The 27,659-nt window shown below is 33.8% G+C and overlaps 1 protein-coding gene across 1 annotated transcript; it reads right to left on the bottom strand.

Moving 5' to 3' along the window:
- Positions 1–1,658: 1,658 nt before the first annotated feature.
- On the bottom strand, positions 1,659–26,937 carry LOC121408523 (adhesion G-protein coupled receptor D1-like). The gene is made up of 12 exons (XM_041600009.1): positions 26,848–26,937; positions 24,488–24,596; positions 23,445–23,598; positions 22,234–22,300; positions 21,250–21,316; positions 20,557–20,645; positions 19,535–19,664; positions 18,780–18,821; positions 18,041–18,127; positions 14,804–14,854; positions 11,856–11,958; positions 1,659–3,712 (listed from the first exon to the last, which is right to left on the bottom strand). Exons 1-11 carry the CDS (start codon positions 26,931–26,933, stop codon positions 11,935–11,937), a joined length of 906 nt encoding a protein of 301 aa, XP_041455943.1. The 5' UTR covers positions 26,934–26,937; the 3' UTR covers positions 1,659–3,712; positions 11,856–11,934.
- Positions 26,938–27,659: the final 722 nt, after the last annotated feature.

Below are 27,659 nucleotides of genomic sequence, written 5' to 3'. Positions count from 1 at the left end.
TCTTTAAAATGATACCCTACATGATGTGATTAGGTTCAAATGAAAGTGCAGTGCCTTGAAATGCGGGACAAGGTCAAAATTTAAAAGTTGCAAATTACACAATATTGAATGTCACTGTTCTTTTTCAGTGGTAATGGGTGAGTTTCTCGGCGGTTTCTTTACATTTTAAACATGGAATCAAACACACCTCTGCACAAGCAAACGCAGAACAAACAAACAACATGGACATAGGTATTTCAAACCACGACTCAAAGCATGTTATCTCACAGAACCATCACTACAGAAGCAGGGGCTTGATTTGAATGGATTTTCATCTGTATTGACACAGACAAAATAATCATGTTCTGTCTTGACCGTTCATGACAATTTCTGCTCGTTTTACAGCTTTTCAATTCAGACCTCATCCAACACTTTTGAATCCTATTCTTTTTGTGATGACATGATCACAACAAGCATGGTATCATTTTAAAGAAAATTAAATGATCTTTTGAATAATGTCAAATATGCATTGTGTAAAATTGAGAGTTGGGAGAAATCAATGGCCAAAAATCAGATTTCCAATCTTTTTTTTGAGGGGTGTAGCTAGAAATATCGCAATCTCCTTTGCCAATTAACATAATTGTATCCATATCTCGTCGAGAAATATCTGGTATACCAATGAAAAGTTGAGGACTGGTTCATGAAATGCTTCCCCCTTTCGTTTGTTAGTGGTCAAGTAAAATTTAGAGAAAAAGGATAATTCAAAATTTCAACATATGAACTCAAACGACCCTAATTGACCTTAACATGAACTCCAACAGCATAATAACATGCAGGACCGGCATGCAGGTCCCAGGCTAGTGCATAGTTGGAAAGTGAGTGACGGTTGTAATAAAAACTTGCAGGTAGACTTTAACGTTTGACCTTAGTTGACCTTTTGAGTTGACCTAACCACGTGACCCACGAATACATCATAACATGAATGTATCACCCAAGTTTGGTTGCCATTGCAACATGTACAGAGCTATGTGTCGTAACAAAGTCTTGGAGCAAACTTTAATGTTGGATCTGAAATGACCTTTGACCTTACCTTGTGATCTCCGACTGCACCATAATTATTAATGTTCCCTAAGTGCATTTACAACCTATGTTTGGTTAAATGGTTTGACACTGGTGCAGGGTTATGCGTCATTAGAGAGTCTTGCATGTAAACTTTAACTTCTGGGGCCAGTTGCCAGTTGCATAAAACTTTTTTACCCGAGAAAACTCAGGTTGTTTTAACCCCTGTGTTGCCCTGTGTTAAAGTCAATGGCAGAAATCAGACTAACCTTAGTTTTCAGTTTTTACCAGAGTTTTCTCATGTAAAAAGTTTTATGCAACAGGCCCCTGATCTGACATGAGCTTTGACCTCACCAAGTGACTGCCGACTGCACTATAACATTCAGGTCCTATAAGTTCATCTAAAAGCCAAGTTTCCTTTAAAAGTGACTTACGGTTACAAAGTTATGTCATGTCATCAAATTTGTGACGGATGGATGATGGACGGACAACAATTAGATCCCTTAGTCGCTCGCTTTCACCTCCAGTGGGCGAGACAAATTCAGCATCTCTATAACAATTTGCTTTTGTTATCAAACCAAATAAATAGGAATGAAGCAGGATAATTTTTGTAAATTTGTAAGCTTTTAATTTAAACAATTTTAAAAATATGACAAAATTTTGTCAGACATTTAACATGATACATGGGGTAAACACCACCAATATACTGTGTATTCAAAGTAGATTTTCATCAGCATAAAAACAATTGGATCTTAACGAATTAAAGAGAAAAGAGGAAATGACATTACATTTCAATTATAATTTGCAGTAGTTTACTTATGAGGTGAATATTTGGCGAAAAAAACATGGAACTAAATATGAATAAAAAATGCTGAGAAGTCATAATTTCAATTCAATGTTACATAAATAAGGCACTATTTCATATAAAACTTTTGTTTTCAGTATGAACATGTAAACTATTTATATTCAAATGACAGCATCTATATTCATATATCAAAAGGAATGCAGTAATAATTATTGTACCTATTGATCATAATTATGAGGAAGAAAATTTGCTTTGTGAAAGGAGCTATCATTTACGAAATATATGTGATGTTCCTGTCTGAAAGACTTTATATATATCTATTCATCAAACATTCATGTTCTAATAAGTTTACATTCTTAAGCACTAGATTCAATGACATTACCTCTTTCTCCGACAGAACAGACAAGGCAATAGATGCATCACAATAATAAGATTGAAATACCAAGACTGTTATTTTCCACTGCTCTTCCTTAACCAGTTCGTTATAATAATCAACTCTCTTTATTGCGGGCATAAATAGAAAGACAAACATGACAATTGAATACTTGGGAATAACTAATTGATATCAGTACTGTGTATTTTACTTGGATAAATAACATCTGAAGTCAAATTCCAGTCACATCCAAGCATTTTAGCTTTATAAGTAGACCATAAGCTACAACTCTTATTAGCAGTCATTGGAGGTCATATCGTCTATGCAATCGTTTACAATCAAACTTTGCAAAATTAGACATTTTAATGAAAACAGGAGTCACAATCACTTATACTTTCCAAGTAATCAATGTCTCCAAAATTCAAAGTTTATGTAGTCCTAGGATATATTTTAGATTTTGGGTGACATATAGTTGATAGATGAACTGAATACAATAAGTTGGTAAAGTATTCTATCAAAGTTGAGAACCAATGAAAAAAATATAACTCGAATGAAATTATACGTCATTCCATTATATAATTATATGTGTATATAAAACATATGGATAAAACTCTTTGGGTTTATCAGCTCTTAAATCAACACAAATTTAATACAGAAGAATGCAACATCATTAATATAAATATTAGGAAGATATAAAAATTATAAATTTGGATACCTATGTCTTGTACTATATACTTTTTCTTTCAAATACATGCAGCTGTAAAGGAAGATTGTTCCTAATTCTAGGTGCACATGGTCCAATGCTATTTGTTCATTTAATATGTTTATAATTAAATTCATACATAAAATAAGTAAAAAACATTACAATCAATCACTTAGTACAAAATCAATTAATGCTTCTTATCTGATTCATTTATTTACTTGACCTATAAGTGAAAATAATCAAACTTAAACTTGCACATTATATATCTTTTCAGCCTCTGTAAATTCATTAAATTGCATTGATATAGCAGCCTAATGTGTGAGATAATTCATGTCATTGCGTCTTTTGAAATTTTAGTTATCACATCCTAAGAATGACATACTACATAAATGGATCAGTTGTTTCAAATACTAGTGCTTCAAATATTGCAAGCTATTCTAAAGCGGGGGGGGGGGGTATTTTTAATATTTTCATTAGACATTACATATTCTCAGCCTCGGAGGGGTCATAAGCTGCGTTATATCTATACATCCCATTGTTATATTCCGGACTATTCGTCCATCTTGTACTGGTTCCCGCATCACGCATGTTGTCACGGTCACCAACCATGCTAATGCGGACATGACCTGGGTCGGCAACCACATCTTGACCGTAGTCGACACCATTGTGGTGATCGTCGACCTCCGATGATGTGTATGAGTTACTGTCCGTCACATAGAGGACATCCGACTGTCTGTAGCCCCGTTGGGTGCCATTGTTGACCTCTTGAATTTTAGCCATCTGGGTCCGTCTCCTAGAAAATTGGAAAAAATAAAAAGCAAAGAGGGATATAATGATATATTATGATCTGCTTGAACAGAGGATTCATAATTTGCATGATTGCATGTGGGATCTTTTATGAAGCAATTCATAGTCACACCACTTAAGGAATGACTATTTTAATTTGTGTGCCATATTGCCATTAACTGAAAATAAAACATGATCTTTGTATTTAGAATCTTTGATAAACACGCATTCTATTTAACAATTTTATTAATTGTTAATATTCAATTAGGGATATGGGAAATCAAGCCACACTTACATGTATTTCAAACTCTATGGAAATACATGGCATCTCATAGCAAATTATATGCATTACCAAAACATACACACTGTACACTGAACCTATATTTACACTCAACCTATATTTAAATTGAACATATACTTATACTGAACCTATATTTACACTGAACCTATACTTACACTGAACTTATATTTACACTGAACCTATACTTACACTGAACCTATATTTACACTGAACCTATATTTACACTGAACCTATACTTACACTGAACCTATATTTACACTGAACCTAAAAGAATTGAATTGAATTGAATTGAATTGAACCTATACTTACACTGAACCTATACTTACACTGAGCCTTTATTTACACTGAACCTACACTGAACGTATACTTACACTGAACCTATATTTACACTGAAACTATACTTACACTGAACCTATATTTACACTGAACCTATATTTACACTGAACCTATACTTACACTGAACCTATACTTACACTGAACCTATATTTACACTGAACCTATATTTACACTGAACCTATATTTACACTGAACCTATACTTACACTGAAACTATATTTACACTGAACCTATAATTACACTCAACCTATACTTATAATGAACCTATATTTACACTGAACCTATATGTACACTGAACCTATATGTACATTGAACCTACACTTACACTGAACCTATATTTACACTGAACCTATATTTACACTGAACCTATATTTACACTGAACCTATACTTACACTGAACCTATACTTACACTGAACCTATATTTACTCTGAACCTATACTTACACTGAAACTATATTTACACTGAACCTATATTTACACTGAACCTATACTTACACTGAACCTATATTTACACTGAACCTATACTTACACTTAACCTATACTTACACTGAACCTATACTTACACTGAACCTATATTTACACTGAACCTATACTTATACTGAACCTATACTTACACTGAACCTATACTTACACTGAACCTATACTTACACTGAACCTATATTTACTCTGAACCTATACTTACACTGAACTTATATTTACACTGAACCTATACTTACACTGAACCTATATTTACACTGAACCTATACTTACACTGAACCTATACTTACACTGAACCTATACTTACACTGAGCCTTTATTTACACTGAACCTACACTGAACCTATACGTACACTGAACCTATACTTACACTGAAGTTTTACTTACACTGAACCTATACTTACACTGAACCTATATTTACTCTGAACCTATACTTACACTGAACTTATATTTACACTGAACCTATACTTACACTGAACCTATATTTACACTGAACCTATACTTACACTGAACCTATACTTACACTGAACCTATACTTACACTGAGCCTTTATTTACACTGAACCTACACTGAACCTATACTTACACTGAACCTATATTTACACTGAACCTATACTTACACTGAACCTATATTTACACTGAACCTATACTTACACTGAACCTATACTTACACTGAACCTATACTTACACTGAGCCTTTATTTACACTGAACCTACACTGAACCTATACTTACACTGAACCTATATTTACACTGAACCTATACTTACACTGAACCTATACTTACACTGAACCTATATTTACTCTGAACCTATACTTACACTGAACTTATATTTACACTGAACCTATATTTACACTGAACCTATATTTACACTGAACCTATACTTATACTGAACCTATATTTACACTGAACCTATACTTACACTGAACCTATACTTACACTGAACCTATATTTACTCTGAACCTATACTTACACTGAACTTATATTTACACTGAACCTATACTTACACTGAACCTATATTTACACTGAACCTATACTTACACTTAACCTATACTTACACTGAACCTATACTTACACTGAACCTATATTTACACTGAACCTATACTTATACTGAACCTATATTTACTCTGAACCTATACTTACACTGAAGTTATACTTACATTGAACCTATACTTACACTGAACCTATATTTACTCTGAACCTATACTTACACTGAACTTATATTTACACTGAACCTATACTTACACTGAACCTATATTTACACTGAACCTATACTTACACTGAACCTATACTTACACTGAACCTATACTTACACTGAGCCTTTATTTACACTGAACCTACACTGAACCTATACTTACACTGAACCTATATTTACACTGAACCTATACTTACACTGAACCTATACTTACACTGAACCTATATTTACTCTGAACCTATACTTACACTGAACTTATATTTACACTGAACCTATATTTACACTGAACCTATATTTACACTGAACCTATATTTACACTGAACCTATACTTATACTGAACCTATATTTACACTGAACCTATATTTACACTGAACCTATATTTACACTGAACCTATACTTACACTGAACCTATACTTACACTGAACCTATACTTACACTGAACCTATATTTACACTGAACCTATATTTACACTGAACCTATACTTACACTGAACCTATATTTACTCTGAACCTATACTTACACTGAACTTATATTTACACTGAACCTATATTTACACTGAACCTATATTTACTCTGAACCTATACTTACACTGAACTTATATTTACACTGAACCTATATTTACACTGAACCTATATTTACACTGAACCTATATTTACACTGAACCTATATTTACACTGAACCTATATTTACACTAAACCTATATTTACTCTGAACCTATACTTACACTGAACTTATATTTACACTGAACCTATATTTACACTGAACCTATATTTACACTGAACCTATATTTACACTGAACCTATAATTATACTGAACCTATATTTACACTGAACCTATATTTACACTGAACCTATATTTACACTGAACCTATACTTACACTGAACCTATACTTACACTGAACCTATACTTACACTGAACCTATATTTACACTGAACCTATATTTACACTGAACCTATACTTACACTGAACCTATATTTACTCTGAACCTATACTTACACTGAACTTATATTTACACTGAACCTATATTTACACTGAACCTATATTTACTCTGAACCTATACTTACACTGAACTTATATTTACACTGAACCTATATTTACACTGAACCTATATTTACACTGAACCTATATTTACACTGAACCTATATTTACACTGAACCTATATTTACACTGAACCTATACTTACACTGAACCTATATTTACACTGAACCTATACTTACACTGAACCTATACTTACACTGAACCTATATTTACTCTGAACCTATACTTACACTGAACCTATACTTACACTGAACCTATATTTACACTGAACCTATACTTACACTGAACCTATAATTACACTGAACCTATATTTACACTGAACCTATATTTACACTGAACCTATATTTACTCTGGACCTATACTTATACTGAACCTATATTTCCACTGAGCCTCTATTTACACTGAACCTATACTTACACTGAACCTATACTTACACTGAACCTATATTTACTCTGAACCTATACTTACACTGAACTTATATTTACACTGAACCTATACTTACACTGAACCTATATTTACACTGAACCTATACTTACACTGAACCTATATTTACACTGAACCTATACTTACACTGAACCTATACTTACACTGAACCTATATTTACACTGAACCTATACTTACACTGAACCTATATTTACACTGAACCTATAATTACACTGAACCTATACTTATACTGAACCTATATTTACACTGAACCTATATTTACACTGAACCTATATTTACACTGAACCTATATTTACACTGAACCTATACTTACACTGAACCTATATTTACACTGAACCTATATTTACACTGAAATTATATTTACACTGAACCTATACTTATACTGAACCTATATTTACTCTGGACCTATACTTATACTGAACCTATATTTACACTGAACCTATATTTACACTGAACCTATACTTACACTGAACCTATACTTACACTGAACCTATATTTACTCTGAACCTATACTTACACTGAACTTATATTTACACTGAACCTATATTTACACTGAACCTATATTTACACTGAACCTATATTTACACTGAACCTATATTTACTCTTAACCTATACTTATATTGAACCTATATTTACACTGAACCTATATTTACACTGAACCTATACTTACACTGAACCTATATTTACACTGAACCTATATTTACACTGAACCTATATTTACACTGAACCTATACTTACACTGAACCTATACTTACACTGAACCTATATTTATACTGAACCTATATTTACTCTGAACCTATACTTATACTGAACCTATATTTACACTGAACCTATAATTACACTGAACCTATATTTACACTGAACCTATATTTACACTGAACCTATATGTACACTGAACCTATATGTACATTGAACCTATACTTACACTGAACCTATATTTACACTGAACCTATACTTACACTGAACCTATAATTACACTGAACCTATACTTATACTGAAGTATACTTATATTGAACCTATATTTACATATAAATATAGGTTCAGTGTAAGTATAGAAACACTGAAACTATATTTGCACTGAACCTATACTTGTCCTGAACCTATATTTACTCTGAACCTATACTTATACTGAACCTATATTTAAACTGAACCTATATTTACACTGAACCTATTTTTATACTGAACCTATATTTACTCTTAACCAATACTTATATTGAACCTATATTTACACTGAACCTGTACTTATACTTATACTGAACCTATATTTACACTGAACCTATATTTACACTGAACCTATATTTACACTGAACCTATACTTACATTGAACCTATATTTACACTGAACCTATACTTATACTGAACCTATATTTACTCTGAACCTGTACTTATACTGAACCTATATTTACTCTGAACCTATACTTATACTGAACCTATATTTACACTGAACCTATATTTACACTGAACCTATACTTACACTGAACCTATACTTACACTGAACCTATATTTACTCTGAACCTATACTTATACTGAACTTATATTTACACTGAACCTATATTTACACTGAACCTATACTTACACTGAACCTATATTTACACTGAACCTATACTTACACTGAACCTATACTTACACTGAACCTATACTTACACTGAACCTATATTTACACTGAACCTATACTTACACTGAACCTATATTTACACTGAACCTATATTTACACTGAACCTATATGTACATTGAACCTACACTTACACTGAACCTATATTTACACTGAACCTATATTTACACTGAACCTATACTTACACTGAGCCTTTATTTACACTGAACCTACACTGAACCTATACTTACACTGAACCTATTATTTACACTGAACCTATATTTACACTAAAACTATATTTACACTTAACCTATACTTATACTGAGCCCATATATACACTCTGAACCCATACTTATACTGAACCTATATTTACACTGAACCTATATTTACACTGAACACTTACACTGAACCTATATTTACACTGAACCTATACTTACACTGAACCTATACTTATACTGAACCTATATTTACTCTGAACCTATAATTATACTGAACCTATATTTACACTGAACCTATATTTACACTGAACCTATACTTACACTGAACCTATATTTACACTGAACCTATACTTACATTGAACCTATATTTACACTGAACCTATATTTACACTGAACCTATATTTACACTGAACCTATATTTACACTGAAACTATATTTATACTGAAACTATATTTGCACTGAACCTATACTTGTCCTGAACCTATATTTACTCTGAACCTATACTTATACTCAACCTATATTTACACTGAACTTATACTTATAATGAACCTATATTTACACTGAAACTATACTTACACTGAACCTATATGTACATTGAACGTACACTTACACTGAAAATATATTTACACTAAACCTATACTTACACTGAACATATATTTACACTGAACATACACTGAACCTATACTTACACTGAGCCTTTATTTACACTGAACCCACACTGAACCTATACTTACACTGAACCTATATTTACACTGAAACTATACTTACACTGAACCTATATTTACACTGAACCTATACTTATACTGAAGTATACTTATATTGAACCTATATTTACATATAAATATAGGTTCAGTGTAAGTATAGAAACACTGAAACTATATTTGCACTGAACCTATACTTGTCCTGAACCTATATTTACTCTGAACCTATACTTATACTGAACCTATATTTAAACTGAACCTATATTTACACTGAACCTATTTTTATACTGAACCTATATTTACTCTTAACCAATACTTATATTGAACCTATATTTACACTGAACCTGTACTTATACTTATACTGAACCTATATTTACACTGAACCTATATTTACACTGAACCTATATTTACACTGAACCTATACTTACATTGAACCTATATTTACACTGAACCTATACTTATACTGAACCTATATTTACTCTGAACCTGTACTTATACTGAACCTATATTTACTCTCAACCTATACTTACACTGAACCTATATTTACACTGAACCTATATTTACACTGAACCTATACTTACACTGAACCTATACTTACACTGAACCTATATTTACTCTGAACCTATACTTACACTGAACTTATATTTACACTGAACCTATATTTACACTGAACCTATACTTACACTGAACCTATATTTACACTGAACCTATACTTACACTGAACCTATACTTACACTGAACCTATACTTACACTGAACCTATATTTACACTGAACCTATACTTACACTGAACCTATATTTACACTGAACCTATATGTACACTGAACCTATATGTACATTGAACCTACACTTACACTGAACCTATATTTACACTGAACCTATATTTACACTGAACCTATACTTACACTGAACCTATATTTACACTGAACCTATACTTACACTGAACCTATACTTACACTGAGCCTTTATTTACACTGAACCTACACTGAACCTATACTTACACTGAACCTATATTTACACTGAACCTATATTTACACTGAACCTATATTTACACTTAACCTATACTTATACTGAACCTATATTTACTCTGAACCTATACTTATACTGAACCTATATTTACACTGAACCTATATTTACACTGAACCTATACTTACACTGAACCTATATTTACACTGAACCTATATTTACACTGAACCTATATTTACACTGAACCTATATTTACACTGAACCTATACTTACACTGAACCTATATTTACACTGAACCTATATTTACACTGAACCTATATTTACACTGAACCTATACTTACACTGAACCTATATTTACACTGAACCTATATTTACACTGAACCTATATTTAGCTCCCACCTTTGTGCCTGTTTTTATCACTGATCTTCACTTCTCTTATTTTGAACTTGTATTAAATGCATTCTAGATACATTCTAGAAAACTGTGGTTTTCAACTTATTCATTCATATGCTTTTTTGTTATTGAATACTTGCATTTACCTATGATCACTTGTAATTATTATTTTTCAAATGCTTAGTTTTGATCCTAAGATTGACGTTTTTAATTTGCTCAGATTTTCTGTTTTAAATGATGAGTTTCTGTCTATATGATAATAAATTGTGCTCTGTAAATTGCTGCCTACATATACTTTTCAGTCCCTGTACAAACCCTATGAAAATTACAGAAATTCAGTAGAAAGTGTCTTTCATCAATTACCAATGCATTGAAACATTGCAATGTTACAGTGTATTATCACGCCACTATAATTACAATCATTATTCAAAACAGAATTCCTCTATATGACAATAATTAACAAGAATTATGTACTGATAAATGAAAGCATCACGGACCTTTTGACCTTGCCATAAATAAGGATGATAATGAAGATTACGATGATAACGAGAATTCCAAAGACCACTAAAAGACCAATCAGAATATCCCTCCAAGGAATACCTAAAATGGTAAATAAATACAGAAATGTAAATAGTTTTCCAACAAACCACAATTTTAGGATTTTAGAAAGGACATAAGAGTCCAACTTTAACACAATCACACCATACGATGCTACAAAATCAATATGACAAAGATTTTTTTTAATTGAACAAAATGGTATTCAGCACATATTAAAAGTATGCATTCAAATTCGAGTGCCATGGCATGCGGGTTATCTGCAAGATATCGTTTCAACTATTTAATAAAATTAACATATTTAATCATAAACATTGAAAAAATATCTAACTCTTATAAATCATGTTCAACACATGAAAATACAATGGTAATTACAATGTAAAGTGTCTATGATGCTGTACGTTTTATTGTCAAGACATCCACACATCCAGACAACTCCTGTCACTTGCATTTATTTATTTCTTCTTCATTCTGTTTGCTTTAAATGAATGAAAGCACTATAAACTCCTTTTGTAAAAAAAGGAAGGTAAATCTCATTCCCTTTACAAAACCATTTCCGTTTGAAAGTGACATGTATTGTCTAGTCAATCAGGGCCACATCTTACAAAGAGTTATGATTGATCCAATCAATCTTGACTTTATGGAAATCCATCCACACCCTAATTTTTTTCTACAGGAAATTGACATAACCTCCTTAGTACATGAAAGAGAACCACAATGAATCTTCAAAAGAAAGATGAATGTATGAATATATATCATACCTAGAAAATATTTTGAACAAATTTGCATTTTAGATGTTGACATTGCTGGCCATCCATAGATGTGATTGTCAATTGCAACTCTTTGTAAGACGGGGTCCAGGGGAGCGTTTCATGAAAGGACTTGTCGGACGTTTTATCCGACAGTTACCATAGTAACACTGCCTCTTAGCCAATCAAAATCAAGGAAAGATGTCAGATCTGACAAATTGTCAGACAAAAATGTTGATGAAAAGCTCCCCTGATGTATACCTTCCTGCCAGAGAGGTCCAATCATGGGCATTTATAATATATTCTGACAGAGCAAAGAACATTATTATCATAAAGGGAGAAAAAAAACCCACCCACACTAGAAGCTTTTGAAATATCAAGCCAGAAAAACCTTTTTGATATCTATATCAATTATTTATGTGAGTGCAATAAATGCATGGCTGCTTGCTTAATGAACAATTTTTTAATATCAATTTTGATAATGAGCATCCCATAACCTATTTCCATTTCTAATCATACCCTGAGGCATTGAACATTTGTTGTTATATATTACATACTGTAGATTGAATCCTGTATAGTGATTGGTTCAAATAGCATCATGTGACCGAATATATTTCAACTATGATGTTGCTTGACGTCAGACCTCGATATATTTTTCGCTATACCAATATTCTGATGTCATTATTTCCAGAAAATGGATATTTAGCTAAACTCTTGGGCGCAGCGGTCAGCTCTCTCTCCCGGGCAAGTCCCGCGATGCGTCGACGCAGGCGCTAACCTGCGTTCCACAGGTGGATCGGAGAAAAGTACATGTAGGTTCGGAATTACGAAGTGTAACCGGTAATTCGACGCAAGTTACCAGACTTTGCAAGCTCAGCGCATAGATTAGGATATAAAACAAATACATCAGGCGTTTCATTCGAAAGCACATTGGCGGCGGAAGCCAAAAATTTTAGGAGGGGACAACCCCCCAAAAAAATTGACAAGCAAAAAGAAAGAAAAAAAGGTTCTCAATCTAAAAATTTTTTGGGGGACGCGTAGGAAAATAAATTGACAAGCAAAAAAAAAAAAAAAAAAAAGGTAATCAACTACAAATTTAGGGGGGGGGGGACCGTCCCCCCCCTTCCGCCGCCTATTCGAAAGCATAGTTGGAATTATTAATCCTCGGTTGGACTGGCAAAACTGCTATATAAAACAGTAATTGCCAGACCACAACCTCGGATAAATAATTCCACTATACTTTCTCAAAGCTTGATATATTTGTTAACTCTGCTGATGGTGTAACTGTTGTACGCTGGGGCAAAGTGGGCGGTTCAGTCGGTTGTTCAGTGGATGGATCAACTAGAAATTAAAGGGTGAGATCAACATTTTTAAAGTCTCTTTTACTCCCCTAACACGACAGTAGTATGGACATTGAATTTAATCATAAGTTGAAAATTCATGATCCCCCAGTGGTCATGTACATGTAGCTCTATAAATACATAAAATGCATCCTTGAATTCTAGTTAAAAAAACATGTGCGATGGGAATACAAAAAAACCCCAATATGTTTATTCACTATACAATCTGTCTAGCATGCAATGTGTCCTATATCACGAAGGACAGAAATCAGGAGATACATGTACATGTATAAATTCATTGAACACTTCTTACATCAACACATACAAAGAACCGACAACTGAATCCTGAATGAATTGTCTCGGCCTATTCCGCCACTAGGAGAATATGAAATAACATTGTCAAGACAAAAAAAAATCCAACCGAACGACGCTTCGTAATCGCTACCCACCTTTCCTTTCATTTTTTTTAAAATCCACAACTTTTAGAAGGTTGCACTAAGAAAAGCTAAAGCCTTCAAAATACACAGCTGCTGAAACTTTGGAAATAGCTAGTTTCCAACATTAATGACTTTTTGTGCGTGGCGTGTGCATACAAAAAATCCCAAATCCAGACCGACCCTATTTTTGTTATTAAAGAAATGAATTCACTGTACAACCAAACATGGGGAGGGGGTAAATCTACAGGTAGTTTTTTGTTTCAAATCCTTCCTAATACGTTTGTCCATTTATTAGAACTCGTCAGAAGTAGTCGTTCTCATGTCAATTAGTAGAAACTGCAGGAAGGGCTTGAGTTTGGCTTACGGGAGCTGGACGAACTCGAACACGTCTCCTACCAGTCTTTGCGGGTTTTTGCTTAAAATTGAAAATATAAGACAAAGAAATTAATAAAGCCATGACTAATGGATATAATGATCATCTAAAAGAAGATAAGGATTTACATAACAGCTTATTAATTTGGTGCTTTAAACGTTTAACGTTAACAGTGGTAATGATGATGATACCAACATGCCTGTAGTAACTGATGACGGTGTTATGATTATGATACAGATGAAAATGATAATCATAATAAGAGTAATAAAGGAAAATGATGCACATTATGATAAAAAGACATTAATGCATTATGTTCAATACATACAGCGTGTCCCACCTTAAAAAGTTAATCGCGGTCTAAATGAGTATAATGCGAAAGTTACACAATAATATTGTATGTCGTTTTCTACTCCGAAGGTGAATTCCAATTGAGTTTCACTCAAGTTAAGGTACCAATTTTGTGTGAAAGGTTCGATGATTTATATTTACGTGTGAAAAGGCCCATAGTCGATTGAATACTGATATTTGCGCCTCTTTCAACTCTCATAAGAAAATCTCTCAATCCACGTTTCGTTATTCTATATACGCTGAATAATGTATGCAGCCCAGTGTAGGTCTTCATTCACTCTTTTTTTTAATTCATTTTTTTAGATTTTGGGCTCGCGACTTGCAGGCCCGTAGGCCTACTTACATTTACAAAATTTAAGCTTATTAAGTTGGTCTTGTATCCAACATAGAAATCTCATCTTGAAAAAAAAGTTTCTTTATTTTCATTTATTCTTTTCATCAGCAAAAAAATAAACATGTATGTGTCATCCCCAAGTCTTGAGCAAAAGGAAAGCCTTGCAGATTCGATTCACGCCCGTGGCTGAACGTGAATTAATATGATTTGCATCACTTGAATCTTACTTGCTGAACTTGACGACGCATACTAATTTTAAGTACAAAGATACAAAACTTGGATGGCGAGGTTTTCTGATCCGTAATAAAATACAAATATCTTTGTAAGTGCTGGACCTTATCCAGGGGCGGATCCAGCTTTCGCCAATAGGGGGGGGGGCGAAAAATATTTTGATCAACATTTTTCTCGATTGGCCGCTACAATCTGGCTTTTTTTGTTGGTTTTTCAGGGGGTAGTCCTAACTAAAGACTGAAGTTTTAAGTATATGTTAGTTTTTATTGCTATAAACAATATAAGGTATCTCATGTGGTCTTAATAAATAATGCGAGCGCGAAGCGCGAGCTAAAAATCTTTGATACTTTATGTCCTTAGAACTGAAGATTCAGAGCAGTTTTTATAATCATGAACAAAGATAAGTATCCGACTAAACAATGCGAGCGCGAAGCGCGAGCCGAAATTTTATCATATAGTAACGTGAAAAGTGACTCAATTAGGACTGTTTTAGTGATTAATGAAGAGGATACAAGTATCACCAATTAAATAATGAGAGTGTTCAAAATTTCTGATATTCCGACCTGAAAAAAGTGAACAGTCTAAGCGCGTTTTTATTAAAATAAAAAAAGCTGTGTGTCTCAAACAATTAAATGCGAGCGCGAAGCATGAGCTTAATTTTTTGATATACTGACATGATAAAGGAGCATTTTGACAAATTTTGGTAAGAATTTCCAAAGAGCATAGGTTTCTCACAAATCAAACAATGCGAGCGCGCAACGCAAGCTGAACATTTTTGATACACATTAACAATTTGTGTAAATCAAACAAAATACTGAAAGCTTGATGTGCGAGCTAAAAAATTGTGGGCAAATTGATATCAGAACTGGATATATTGTATGTATAAATATTGGTTATATATTAGTGTCATTTAACCCTCTTGATTGGGATTCGTTACACAGACAATGCGAGCGCGAAGCGCGAGCGAAAAAAATGATATAAAGTATATTTTCCAATTCTTCCCCTCACATTTTTTTTTGTATCCTTTCGGGGTCGGGCCGGTTGTTACGAGGCTGTAAATTACACATTATGGGTAAAATACCTCTTTCTTACTTTTCTTTCTGTTTTTCGTAGTTTCTATCAAGGTAAAGAGTACACTTTTTTCTGCAGGTTGTTAAAAAATAGGGGGGGGGGCGGGGCCGGCTCGGCCCCCTCCTGGATCCGCTCCTGTTATCCCATACAATTTCATTCAGTTGTAGAAAATGAATCGAATTTTATGAGCGTAAAGATAAAAACAATAATTTATAATGTTATAAGTTTAATATCACACTCATCTAAAGTGCCATTAGTATGTTTTGTGGGACACTTGTATAGGCCTATAATAGCAATCAGAAGGAATAATCAGATAATAGGAAAAATGAAAGTGAAAAAGAATACGGATAATGATGGAATTCAAAATATAAATCAAAATCGTTGCTGATATTGCATCATCATAATTATGCTCCGCCCATTATTTTCGTCTTGTCTCCTTTTGATTAGATTTCATTAGTTAGCAGAAAAAGTCGGCCACGCTCCCGGATCCGCTGCTGGTACAGTCCTTCACAGCAAAAACTGTGGTGTTAACCGGTGTACATAGAGGACCACACCAGTCGTTTTACACTGGTGTTAAATTGATGGTGTTAGTTTTACACCTATAGGTGTAATTACAAAACCTTTGGTTGTCCCTTTAATTCTCTTTGGTGTTAGATTCAATCTCTAGGGTGTAATTTTAACACCTCAGGGTGTGGTCCTCTATTAACACCAACTGGTGTCAGTTTTAACACCACAGTTTTGACTGGTTGGACATGAAAACTATCAAGGTAAATATAAAATATAAAATTACGCATTTTCATTTTCATTCACGTCATTCACTTTTTGCAATGGACAGCATGCAGGAAAGGACATCATGAAACAGTTTCTTAAAAAAATTGTCTTTACTAGATTGCCATGCAATAAAGCTTATTAAAAAAAAAACTTCATACATTTGAAAGTCATCTAACCTAAAACAAGATGACGTATATTCCCTTCATTATGTTAAATTGAAGGGGATTTAACATAAATCTAGGTGGGGTGTAGTTTTAGACCAATCAAATCCGGATTAAGTTTTAATCCACACTTTTTGAAAAAATCTCGATTGATTTCAATTTAAATCTTTAGGATTAAAACTAAATCCAGAATTCTATTGCAGTTCACCTGGATTTGTTTTAAATCCCTGTAATTTACAGTATAGGCAACACCGCTGAGAATAATAGTTCCTTACTAAAGAATCAGAAGAGTATTATGTTTAATGCGATTACCTCGGATGCTGAAACTGTGGCAGATTCACTGTCGAAATTCTGGCTGTCTTGTGATTTACGAACATGTTCTCTGATGGCGTTTCTTACCTTCAAAAAAGAATATTTACTTCTTTATCATACCAACAAAATACCCTTTCCGAGATGTTGTATAAGTCAATATGAATTCCTAAGATCTTCAAGAAAATGTGATTGGCCACTGGGTAAATAATATTGCATTAATTTTTTTAGTTTACACTTTTTTCATTTGTATGTGATTTTTGTATTTTTGATTTGTATGTAAAAAATGGAAAGAAATGAAATAAATCAATAAATTATTAATTATTATTATTTCTAATATAAATCTATCAATGATATGAAATATTTTTAATACAAAAAGGATTCATGAGGACTATTCTTCTACCCAGAGATCAATATTCAGTTAGAGCAAATTCTGTGAGACGGATAGCTTTGATGACATTCTATTTATTTGAACATTATGTTGAAATTAATTCAAGTACCGGTAAACATTTATTATTTCTTCCAGATGAAACTTTTCATACAAAGTATACAAATCAATAATAAATGTATAGAATAAAACACAAAATGGGTATGAATGATGGCTGTGAGAATAATTGCTTATTCGAACATCAGAGCAGAATCATTTTAAGGCACCAATCGCCTCTTTTATCTACGTGGTTAGCAAAAATTCACTTCCTTGACATGAGTATTTTGAGCTTTTTGCCGACATTTTAGAACATACCTCAGCATTGAGAAAACAGTAGAACAGAGAGATAAAGAATCCCTGAAAATAGAAAATGATGCATTAATAAGTCATGAATGAATAAAAATGAAATACACATCAAATATGAATTTGAATATATTTTGCATCAAGGAGGAGAAAACGTATCCAACTATTTTGTTTGTTAGTCTTTTGAATTACCCAACGAACATAACAGTGGCGTACCTAAGATTTTCCAAAGGGGGGGGGGGCAAATTCGTTCGCCCAAAAATTTGACAAGCAAAAAAAGGCCTTCAACCTCAAGGACATCTCGCACTAGAAAAAGCAAAAGAAAAGAAAAAAAAAGATCTTCAAGCTCCAAGGAAGGCGCCACTTATGGCTCGTCAGGGGGGGGGGCAGTCTGCCCCCTGCCCCCCCCCCGTTAGTTACGCTAGTGGAACATAATGATTGTTCAACTTAGATAGACATCCACACCTAGAATATTTAGTGAGTTTGATTATATTTTTTATGAAAAGAATCAGTGATCTACTTTTTAAATATGTCTTTTTCTTTAACAAGAAAATCAAGCCAATGAATGTAATACCAACATCTAATTTCATTTCATTACTTAGAAAATACAATCCAACATCTAGGAGCCAGTGTTTTTACTTTACATAGGTCAACATAATAGTTATGAAGCCACAGTAAACTAAACATGATAAAATGAAAATATCAATAACACTGACCATGTAGAATTAGATCATTAATGACATGAGGATGTTTACAAGAATATATACCTGAAGAGAGTTAAGCACATTAAATGTGTATTCCAATGCCTTTATACGAGGGAAAAACACCAATGCAGGTGACAGCAGCCAAGCCATTCCAAGCAACGGGCAGAGCAACAAGGTACTTCGAAGTCCATTTCTAGAAAAAAAAGGCCTCAAAAAGGTGTAACTGCAGACCAAACTATTCTTCGGATACTCTTTACTTTTTTCTCTAGAGGTCGCCCGCTGCCCCCATTTGCGTCATCACTGAATATAACACTAACGTTCGGAACGACAAAGTAATTTAAGCAAAAATTATGATGAAAAAGGCCAACACTTTGACCGTGTTGGCGGAATAAAGCGTGGTCAGTATACGCCGAACAAACACAAGACAAGACAATAGGATCCATCTAAATCGTGGGAATCAGGGGGGCGTTTCATGAAAAGACTTGTCGGACGTTTTATCCGACAAGTAATGTTTTATCCGACGGTTGCCTTAGAAACAGTGACTCTCAGCCAATCAAAATTAAGGAAAGATGTCAGATCTGACATCTTGTCGGATGAAAATATTGATGAAACGAAAGGACTTGTCGCACATTTTATCCGACAAGTACCAGTTTATCCGACAGTAACCATAGGAACAGTGCCTCTCAGCCGATCAGAATCAAGGAAAGATGTCAGATCTGACAACTTGTCGGATGAAAATATTGATGAAACGCTCCCCAGGTCTCAATTTTATCTCACCTCATCCTGACACCAGTACATCACACAATATAGACGAGCTGCATATTGACCTCGAATTCAAGCATTTTCGATCCCTGACCCAAATACAATTACCATACTCGCAAAGGAGAGTGTTGTGTATTTGTATATTCAAACCAAAACCTCGTTTGCCATCAAAATTAGAGTGACCTACTAAATATTACATGAAAAGACAACAATATCTTAATCATATTTACGTGCAATATCTTCATAACATTCGTCTGTAAGAAAACAAGCATAATCAAGACAAAATTCATTTTTTTTAAATCTTAAGATCAATTTGTTATTACCTGATTTGCTTGACATTATCGTTGTCAAGTTGTCCTCGAGATGCAGAGACTACGGTCTTGACAACCATTGCGAGAATAACGACGTTGACCTAGCATAACAATAGTTAATTGTCCAGCATGAATTTACATGACACGTATATAAGCATATTAATTAAGTAGGCGGACGGCACTCAGTTTCGACTGATCTATTCCTTCTCGTTCGTAAGTTTGAAATCATTAAAAAAAAAAAGACGAGCATTTGGAAAGGTGTTGACGATGAGACACGCCGGGAACGGTTTTATGACACATTTTTGCATTCGAATCGCAGTGCACGGACATTCAAAGCAGAAATGGTGACAGTACATATACCATGCCGTACTCCTCATTTGATAACTTATTTTATCTGCAAATTATCTGAATATCATGGGTTTTGATGGCAAAATATTACAGGGTATAATTAACCTTTGTCACCAGTGGAATACCAAGGGAGTAGAAGAAAAACAGGATATGAACTGTGGATAAAGTTTAGGAAATTATATTGATATCAAAGTTTTACGAAGGAAATTTAGGAATTGATATTGGGAAATACTCGAGTCTTGTATACAGGTTACTCCCGGTGGAGTCACACAACATGCAGGATAAATTGTCACTGCTTTTCATTAGAGCAATACTGACGATAAGGATGTATAATTCACACCAAAGCATGTTTCTTACCAATACGATTGCAAAAGCCGGTCCGCCAAATGCCCACATTGTTCCATCTGATGGATTCAGCCAGCAACTGTATTTTGAATTGGAAAGATAAAGTCACATCAGCGAAACCGACTCCAAACCGACAGAACTGATGATATGCCATTGGGAATAACATACTATCTTTGATTGGTCTGGTATGGGCTTCAATGATGTGATTGTAGAAAATTAGTTAGTTCTAGGATTCAAATTTGTAATTATGTCAAATCATTACCCCCCACAAGCCCTGTGAACCCCCCCCCCCAATGTCATTCGTATATCCATGTATGAGAAATGTGGTTGAGACTGTAAGTAATTCATATCTATAAACCACCACTTACCATTGTACATCAAATCGAGATAAATTTCCGGCATAATGAGATTAATGAATGCGAGTGTTAATCAGTCTGCAGGCACAAATCTTGATTGAAACTTTGATCAACAAGTGTGTCTCCACGCAAAGAACATCACATTCAAAACTTGCTGATTCAATTCGAGGGCCTTCAGTACACAAGGCATGAGTAGGCTGCATATTCAGACCGTTAACTCGAGTGAAGGGTTTGCACAGCAGACTTAATAACGAACTAGTTTAGGTTGTTGGTTGGCCTGGCTACCATCTAAACTCAAAACAGGTAGGCCTCCGGGAGTCAGGGAATTGACAAACCAAACATACTAATGAGTAAAAAGGCTTCAAATGTACACCAAAACGGTAACGGTTGCAGATGATGATAGTAAATCTTAGACTGATACAAAAAGTGGATTGAAAGAAACTGAAATATACCAGGCTCATTTTTAACTCGGTGTCAGCTCACGAAACATATTTTTATATCTGACGTCCCTTATGTCATTAAACAATCGTGGTTGTTTTGCATTCATGTTGAAAAATGTTTGACTTCATTGGAAAGATTTTGATTTTGAAATTTATAGTATCATAACAATGTGTATAGCAAAGTGCCTATATTTACTCACCTACGCCCATATCCATAACTTTCATGTTTCAGACCTCCAGTAATACTGATAATTATTGCCGGGCATCCTTTGACATAATTAAGAAAATATTACACAAAAAGGTCGAATATAGTGACAATAGATGCAAACATATTAATTTCTTTATTTTAAGATATTTTTTTTTCATATTAGATAAAACTTGATCTGTAAAACTTGTTCTTATCGTTTTCGATGGTACATTGATCAGTTAAAATGATGATCAGGGATACAGAAAAATCCCTCTTTTTTAATATAATTCAAATCAATTCTGGATATGTAAAGCGACTGTTTAACATAAAAGTATACAATCAAGAAGTTCCTGAAAGATGGATTAACAGAAAAAAAATATTCATGCAGTTTCACACTTCTAAAGTAGTAAGAATACACGAGGTTACTGTAACCATGGATAGTTCTGGGGCCCGTTGCATAAAACTTTTTACCTGAGAAAACTCAGGTTGCTTTTACCGGAGTTATTGCCCTGTGTTACAGTCAATGGCAGAAATCAGTCTGACCTTAGTTTTCAGTTTTTACCAGAGTTTTCTCAGGTAAAAAGTTTTATGCAACAGGCCCCTGATAATGTTGATGGCGATGTGTGATGCCATCAGATCATGGGAAAAATGAAAAAGGATTTGAAACAAAAATGATAAGAATTATTTCCTCTTTTACTCGTATATAGGCCTATACAAAATCTAGATATTATGCACATGATGAAATTTTGTTCCGAATTGTGTCATGACATTTGGCTATATTTGGCAACAGTAGGAATCTAATGGACAAACTTTCGCAAACTTTTAACGGACACAAAAAAATAAGATTAGATTGTTAGAATAAATCTGTTTGTGATGTTATGTGTAATAGCTATGACACATGTATACCCTGTGGAATAGTTTCACATCATGTTTCAAGAAAAATAGATGTCACTTGCCCCTGTGAACGTGATCAATATAACTATGTAAGGCCTACTGTTCATATAATCCGACCAGAGGTAGCATAAAGAAATATCCGTTAAAAACACATTTTTTTACAACTAGCCAGTAAGTCTGCTGGAATATTTTGTCTAAAATCTGCAAAAAAACAAAGGAGCATTTTGGCATTATGTCCAACATTACACAATTAATCCAAATTGCGGCATCAACATAGCCTCAAATGGAATAGGTTCCACGATCATTTCATCCTTGATATCATCAACTTACCCCATCCTAAGATTCCATAAAGCCAAGTTCGAGGATTCCCAGAGTCAAATACTTTGATGATCTGACGGTAGAGATGCACGCCCTCAACGAGCATCCAAAACATAACCGCGAGGGAAAAGTAGTGCAGGACGAAGGCGAACGCCTTGCACATGGACTACGTAAAAATATGCAAAGTGAAATGAAAAAGGGTAATGTCATAGTAAGTCTTTTATGAAATTACAAAGAACGGTTACACACGGATATATAGAATATCACCATGTGAATGTGCCAAAGAGTGGACGCTAAACGTCAGTTACAAAATATATGAAGATGCATGACTTATAATACATGGATCGTACTCTCTATTTAGAATTCTGATTCGATTTGTTGGTATCGTGTTACAGCTTCTCAGCAAATAAATATTACATATACTCAACAAGCCATCGGTGACAAGACATAATTATGCTCCTGCGACTCTTTGCTCAGGTATTAATATCCTAGAGGACATGCGGTTAGAGGTATGATTGCAATAGAGTTTTGGGGACTAGAATAATGTAAAGATTATGATTAGGGTTTATTTAGTTTTTATGTTTGGCTTAACGCTTGTCATAAAACCCAACCATCAGGACTCCCTTGCACATCGTTTAGCAACTGATCGTGGAGTAGAAGATTGATTACAACTCGCAAAATATTTACAGTCTAGTTCTTACGATCGGGGGATCACACATACCGCCTACGCAAAAAAAGTTTTTAACCAGCGTATACCCACTTACGTAGGCTAAGGATAGCTGTTTTCTTAATCCCAATTCTTGATATAAGAAATACCTTTTGTTAGCAACAAAAAAAATTATTCATAAATCAGAATTTTGAACTTGTACATTTTTCTATTCACAATGTGCAGGCTACAAATTATGATCTGATTTTTTCATGAGGAGTCGGTGAGGTTCTTTCGAGTCCTGTTGCCGTTACGTAACGTGCATGTTGGGTATACAGTACAGACTTCGAAAATGAAAGCAATGAAAGGTTGTCAAGAAAATAAATAAATCGAAATGGACAGGACTCACCTTAATTTCAATTGGTTTGTATGTGACTGAAAAGAAGGCGATGTCAAAGAATAGAATGGCAATCATCAGGTTGACATGGATTATTACACGGTCAGCAGTCAACGATCGTCTATGAATAGGTGAAAATTGATTCATTCAAATAATTCATTGTCAAACACGTTTTGAATGTAGTATTTAGTATGCTTTTAGACGAGTTAAAACGTATGATTATTGATTATACATTCCGGATAATGAAACAAGCAATTCTGAAAACAAATACTTGATAATGATAATGATTCAGCTCTATTCAGTGCTGACTTTGAAAACATCTATTAAATGTATTCACAAAAGAAAGCATTATACTCTGTCCATTGACCCAAAATGGCCTCTGACCATGATCATGTGACCTAAAACGTGTGCAAAACAATCATTCATACTTGATTAGCCTTAATCTGTTTCATGAACAAGATCCATAAACTTTCTAAGTTATGATGTCAATTCCAAAAATACTCCAACATGGCCAAAGTTCATTGACCCTAAGTGACCTCTGACCTTGGTCATGTGACCTGAAACTCAGGCAAGATGTTAGAAAATACATGATTACCCTTATGTACAAGTTTCATAAACTAGGTCCATATACTTTTTAAGTTATGATGGCATCTCAAAAACTTAACCTAAGGTTAAGATTTCAACGTTGACGACGCTGCCATCGCCGCCTATAGCCTAGCTCTGCTATGCAGGCGATACAAAAATATAATTATTTACAGTGGTGCATCACGATTGCCACTTGGTCTTCACCCATTTTGTCAACTTCAGTTTGGTTTAATTGCATTAGGTATAATTGCCACCTGACCCATTAACCATTTTGTCGAATTTATAATAATGCTACTGTACATCCATTTCTCCTGATAATCCACTTTACCATTTATTTTATTTGATTTGATACACTATTAATGAACCGAACTTTCATTTATAAAGAGTACAACAAATAGACGAATTGGAAAGTAGACCATCTGCTCATTTAAATAAAAAACATTTAACCTAAGTGATCATGGACACAAACGACAATTGGACCCGATTGATAGTAGACCATGTGGGTTTAGCCATGGTGGTTTAAACTATGGAGAAAAAAAAACGATCTTGGAATTACACCATCAGATATAATGGTGACACGACTTTGCTTCTGGAAGAACAGTTGCTTCGGGCTTAATTTCGTCTAAGATGTAGGGTTAGGGTTGCAATAGGGTTTTTATGTTAGGTTTCGGGTAGGGTATAGTGTTAGACCCAGGGCTGAAGATGGTCATTCGATTAGTGTGTGGAATTTAGAGCGGAGCTAATATTGTTGCCGGAGTAAATGTCATGGAACGGTATAATAAACCAGTATACAAACCGGTGTATCGTTGTAGTACTGTTCAGGAGACCAAGAAAAGGAAAACATGAAGTATTGAGTTTTTTTACTATGTATATAGCTATATGTCACCCTGTAAGTCCTCCTCTAATTTTATCAAAAAAGTTATTCAATCAGCACCGTTTTCATATGTACTCAATCGCGTATTTAATGATAAACATGACAAAAATCACGTTTTTATTTATAAACGCTCAATACAAAGTGTAATAAATCTCTTATTCAAATCCTATTTTGTAATTACAATTAATTTTAAAACTGATTAAAAGTTTGCTCTCTTTTCTGATAGTCATATTTCAGTATTTTTGTCAATTTTTTAGCCCTCCATATGTATTATAATGAATCAAACAAAACTTATTTTGCGAATACATAAATATGAAATGAGTTTTAAACTCAACAATTCACAACGCATCATTTTTCTATCCTTTTCTTTTATGTAAGTAAAGGCTGGAGTGTCATTCATTTAGAAAAAAAGTGTTAAATGAATCATGCGTGTATACTTTTAAGCAATAAATAAATATATGGGCAAAACATGATACTTCTTTAAAAAGGAAGCAATTTTTTTTGTAATTCAACTTTTATGCAAATAGTTGTTGCTTAATCAAAGTAAAAAAAAGATACAAACAAAAATGATTCAACTTATGGGCAAATATTCTCAAGTCGGGTTTAACTTAAACCACGGTCTAACTCTGTGCTAAAATTATGGGGAGCCAAATATTAAAAAATTCTGCTTACATTGTATATTTTTTATGTTTTCGATTTTGTTTCCTTTTGCTTTCATTATGAAGAATGAAGTACTTCAAAATACTTCAGTTATCACTCCCAGAAAATTTGGGCGTCATATGAATAAATAAATTGAATGTGTACTCTAAAAGATTTGTACCCCGACTGGCTCTCCATAGTTAAACCACAACTTTAAACCAGGGTTTAATTTAAACCCTAGTTCAGAATACGGGCCATTATAGCTACATGTAACCTGAGAACGAAGAGTGTAATGAGACTGATACTGAGTGACGTCACAGAGAGTCCAAGACCACTCCAGGTGATAATATTACTGATCATATCTACTTCCTGCAAATTTGGTTAAACATTAAAAAGATGTGTATTTCAATGTTTCCGTGATATGCATCTTTGCCTCATTATCATGGAAACTATTTGTTTCCTAATAAAAAATAACAACCCAACATTCTTGGAAAACAGATAAATCGGGATGTCGTGATAGTGTGCAATATCTTGCAAATGTCAGAGCCGAAGTTGTGCTCATAAAAAAGTATTTAAAAGAAAAGTACGTGGTGGCAAACAATGGATTATTGTCAGCATTATTAATATCATTGTTGATATTATTATTATTATCATCCTCGACATTATTATCAGTCTTAATATTTCAAATTGCTTTTTTCCCAGTTTGTCAAGTTTTCTGGAAGGGCAGACTGAGAGGAACTGGGATATTGGCCAATATATAATTACCTTTAAAAAATATTTTCGAGGGAAGGATTGATAAATGTTGAGCGAATTCGTTATTGGAAACCTTTCGTTTCCTTAAAATTATTATAATTATTATCTTGAATATTTTTAATACCATTGCTTGTCAGATTTTAGGGGAGGATAATGTCGACCAGTGTGGGAATCAATAACTATTTTTCATTTGTTTTGATCCTGGTTCGATTTCCAGAGACGAAAATTTGACCGATTCTACTTCTATGTGGTCGACCTGTAATTTCTGAGCCCCTCCCCCTCGATGGGCCACAAAATCCATGACATCTGGGATCCGCCGCTTTTTTTGAACGA

Source organism: Lytechinus variegatus, chromosome 2 (assembly GCF_018143015.1).
Source record: "Lytechinus variegatus isolate NC3 chromosome 2, Lvar_3.0, whole genome shotgun sequence".
NCBI classification, from domain to species: domain Eukaryota; kingdom Metazoa; phylum Echinodermata; class Echinoidea; order Temnopleuroida; family Toxopneustidae; genus Lytechinus; species Lytechinus variegatus.
Note: the sequence above shows the minus strand (reverse complement) of the source record. Positions and strands in the feature narration are given on the sequence as shown.

What these genes read in the sequence shown, in the direction of transcription:
- LOC121408523 (XM_041600009.1), bottom strand. Translation starts at nt 26,933, where the DNA reads ATGATCAGTAATATTATCACCTGGAGTGGTCTTGGACTCTCTGTGACG. An exon ending in AGTTATGGATATGGGCGTAG is followed by an intron (nt 21,317 to 22,233) that starts GTGAGTAAATAT and finishes TTCAAAATACAG; the next exon opens with TTGCTGGCTGAATCCATCAG. An exon ending in ATGTGCTTAACTCTCTTCAG is followed by an intron (nt 18,822 to 19,534) that starts GTATATATTCTT and finishes TTCTATTTTCAG; the next exon opens with GGATTCTTTATCTCTCTGTT.